We start from the raw sequence: 3413 nt of genomic DNA on the forward strand, positions 1-3413 counted from the left end.
GAGATCATGACCTGAGCTGAAGTCAGATGCTTACCCGACTGAGCCACCCAGGCGCCCCTAAATTTTTTTTTTAATTTGAGAGGGAAAGACAGAGAGAGAGAGAGAGAGAGAGAGAGAGAGAGAGAGAGAGAGAGAGAGAGAGAGAGAGAGGAGTGGGGGAAACGGGCAGGGGCCAGAGGATTTGCTCTGTGCTAACAGCAGACACCTGTGCCGAAATTGGCTGCTTAGCCGACTGAGCCACCCAGGCGCCCCTAGAGAATCTTAAGCACACTCCAACGTGGAACTAGATCCTATGACCCTGGGATCATTACCTGAGCTGAAATCAATAATCTGACACTCAACTGATTGAGCCACCCATGTGCCCCCCAAATTCTTTTATTTTTTTTTTATTTTTGAGAGACAGAGAGAGATAGTGGGAGCAGGGGAGAGTCAGAGAGAGAGGGAGACACAGAATCTGAAGCAGGCTCCAGGCTCTGAGCTAACTGTCAGCACAGAGCCTGACACGGGGTTCAAACCCACGAACCGCGATCATGTCCTGAGCCAAAGCTTAACTGACTGAGCTACCCAGGCGCCCCTCAAATTCTCTTAAAATGAAGATCAAAATGATACCTATTCCACCAGTTTGTAAGAGTGAAACAGGAAGATACATGTAAAAGAGCTAAGCACAGTCTCTGTCACATAAGTGCTCAATAAATGCAAACTATTATTATTGTTACTGTTATCATTAGGTTTTTCCCTATGCATGTATATTTATATTTTAATAGCAATTGTTATAAGATGCCTAGGTGGTTCAGTTGGTTCAGCATCCGACTTTGGTTCAGATCATGATCTAGAGGTTCATGAGTTCAAGTTCAAGCCCCACATGGTACTTGCTGCTGTCAGTGCAGAGCCAGCTTCAGATCCTCTGTTTTCCACACCCCCGCCCCCCCCAGGCTTGCACTCTTTCAAAAGATAAAGACATTAAAAAAAACTTAATAGCAATTGTTAACTTACTGTTATGATGGATTCTAAAGACTTTTGAAGGGCACCTGCAGGTTCAGTCAGTAAACTGTATGATTATTGATCTCAGGGGTTTAAGTTCAAGCCCCACATTGGGTATACAGTTTACTTAAAAATAAAATCTTTGAAAAAAAAAATAAAGACTTTTGATCTAGATCCTTCAATTGGTAATTTTCAAAGATTGGTTCTCAGATTGAATTAAAACCTCTTGGAGTAGAATCCAGGAAATGTTTACCAAGTTCCCCCAAGGGATTCTGATATGCACTAAAGTTGAAGAATCATTTTCTTGGACATTATATGCCCAGAAAAGGAGAGGGAAAGAACACCAGTAGAAGGGGTCAACTCCAACTGCAGTGCAGGGGTTGACTTTACTCAGAAAGACCTGAGTTTAAATCATAGTGACTAGTGTGGCATTAAGTTATGACTTTAACGAGCCTGGCACACCTAAGCAGCTCTCTCCCTCTCCGAGTCTTTTTCTTTTTAAAACGTTTTTTCCTTTTTAAGAGACAGAGACAGAGCACAGGTGGGGGTGCGGCCGAGAGAGAGAGAGAGAGAGAGAGAGAGAGAGAGAGAGACACAAAATTCAAAGCAGGCTCCAGACTGAGCTGTGAGCACAGAGCCCCACTCGGATCTTGAACTCCTGAACCGTGAGGTCATGACCTGAGCTGAACTTGGACACTTAACTGACTGAGTCACCCAGGTGCCCCCCACTCCAAGTCTTTTAAATATGCATTTATTTTTGAGAGAGAGAGACAGAGAGAGAGAGAGAGAGAGAGAGAGAGAAGGAGAATGGGGGAGGGCCAGAAAAAGAGGGAGAGAATCCCAAGCAGGTTCTGCTCTGTCAATGCAGAGTTGGATGTGGGGCTCAAACCCATAAACCATGGGATCATGACCCGATCTGAAATCAAAGTTGCTCAAGAGGTACCTGGGTGGCTTAGTCAGTTAAGCTCTGACTCTTGATTTCAGCTCTGGTCATGAACCCATGGATCATGGGTTCGAGGCTGAGTTGGGTTCTGTGCTGACAGTGTGGAACCTTGCTTGAGTCTCTCTCTGTCTCTCTCTCTCTCTCTCTCTCTCTCTCTCTCTCTCTGTCCTTCTCCTTCTATCTCAAAATAAATAAATAAACTTAAAAAAAAAGAATCAGTTGCTCAACCAACCGAGCCACCAAGATGTCCCTCCCATTCCAAGTCTTTGACAATTGTCATTTTTTCAGCTAGGCTTTTCCTGACCACATTATACATATAAAATTGCCTCCCTCTTCCACTCCCCAGTCCCGGTTTTACTTTTCTCAGAATCATTCATCACCACCTAATACGCCATTTATTTTATTTGTGTCTCTTCCACTACAAGTAAAGCTCCATGTAAACGTTGTCTATTTACTCTTCCGTGCCTAAAACAGAACTTGGCCCATAATACGCATTCAGTAACTTTGTATCGTATGAATTGAATTACTTTTTCCCTCCAGTTTTATTAAGATGCAACTGACAAACCGATTGGTTTACTGTTAATCTAGGATGTTTCTTATTTCTTAGCTGGTTGAGTCCCATGGGAGGGATGAAGGGATCCTGAACTTCTCAGGCAGATTTTTACTGTTGATAAGCCCCCTTCCTTTTTTTTTAAAGTTAGCTTGGTGCCCCACGTGGGCCTTGAACTCCTGATTCCCCCTTACCGCCCCCGCCCCCCCCCCCAGATCAACAGTCACATGCTCTACGGGACAGAGCTAGCCGGGCGCCCCTGATCAGTCCCCCTCCCCCTACTGTCCCCTGGGTCACTCTCTCGGAGGAGTTCCTAGTTCCCCAACAATTACTCAAAAACAAGTCTAACTGTTCCTCCTTCGGGTACAGAGGATAAATACAAGCAAGAGCAGCCAAGCCCCAACTTTGAGCAAGACTTTTCCTCTCTCTTCCTCACTACTCAGTACGTGACTCGGAAGGGATTTCAATACAAACAGCTGCTTCTTCAAGCCAGGTTGATTCCATCAGCACAAGGGAGAAAAGTTTAGTAAAGAAGACGCCACTGCTGTGCCAGCAAAGGTCGGGGGGGGGGGCGGTGGAGCCGGGGGGGGGGGGCCTCCCTTTTCGCGCAGGCGCCTTCTGTTGCAGCCCCGCGACTATCGCGATAGAAGAGCGAGATCGGCGCTGGCCCTTTAACAGCCCCTTCCCGGGGGCCTGCCCCGCGCGTGCGCACTGCGGTTCTGCGCTTGTCATCATGGCGACGCGGGGCCATGTGCAGGACCCTAACGACAGGCGCCTCCGGCCCATTTACGGTGAGTGCCTGGGGCCAGCCCGGGTGTCGGCCGGACGCGTCGACGGCTGCTGAGGCCGGGGCAAAGGTCCAGGCGGGGCGCGGAGGGGGCGGGCGCGGGGCTGGCGGGCGCGGGGGACCGACCTCGCGGGCCTCTAGGCCGCAGCCAC

At 48.2% G+C, this 3413-nt stretch overlaps 1 protein-coding gene across 1 annotated transcript in view; it reads left to right on the forward strand.

Moving 5' to 3' along the window:
- Window positions 1-3152: 3152 nt before the first annotated feature.
- The window catches only part of NAA25 (N(alpha)-acetyltransferase 25, NatB auxiliary subunit), a 72639-nt gene continuing 72378 nt past the window's right edge, over window positions 3153-3413 (forward strand). Inside the window, exon 1 of the mRNA XM_029921891.1 lies at window positions 3153-3265. Within this exon, the coding sequence (XP_029777751.1) occupies window positions 3208-3265 (58 nt within the window). The 5' untranslated portion in view covers window positions 3153-3207. The remainder of the gene's footprint in view (window positions 3266-3413) is intronic.

Source organism: Suricata suricatta, chromosome 14 (assembly GCF_006229205.1).
Source record: "Suricata suricatta isolate VVHF042 chromosome 14, meerkat_22Aug2017_6uvM2_HiC, whole genome shotgun sequence".
Lineage (NCBI taxonomy): Eukaryota > Metazoa > Chordata > Mammalia > Carnivora > Herpestidae > Suricata > Suricata suricatta.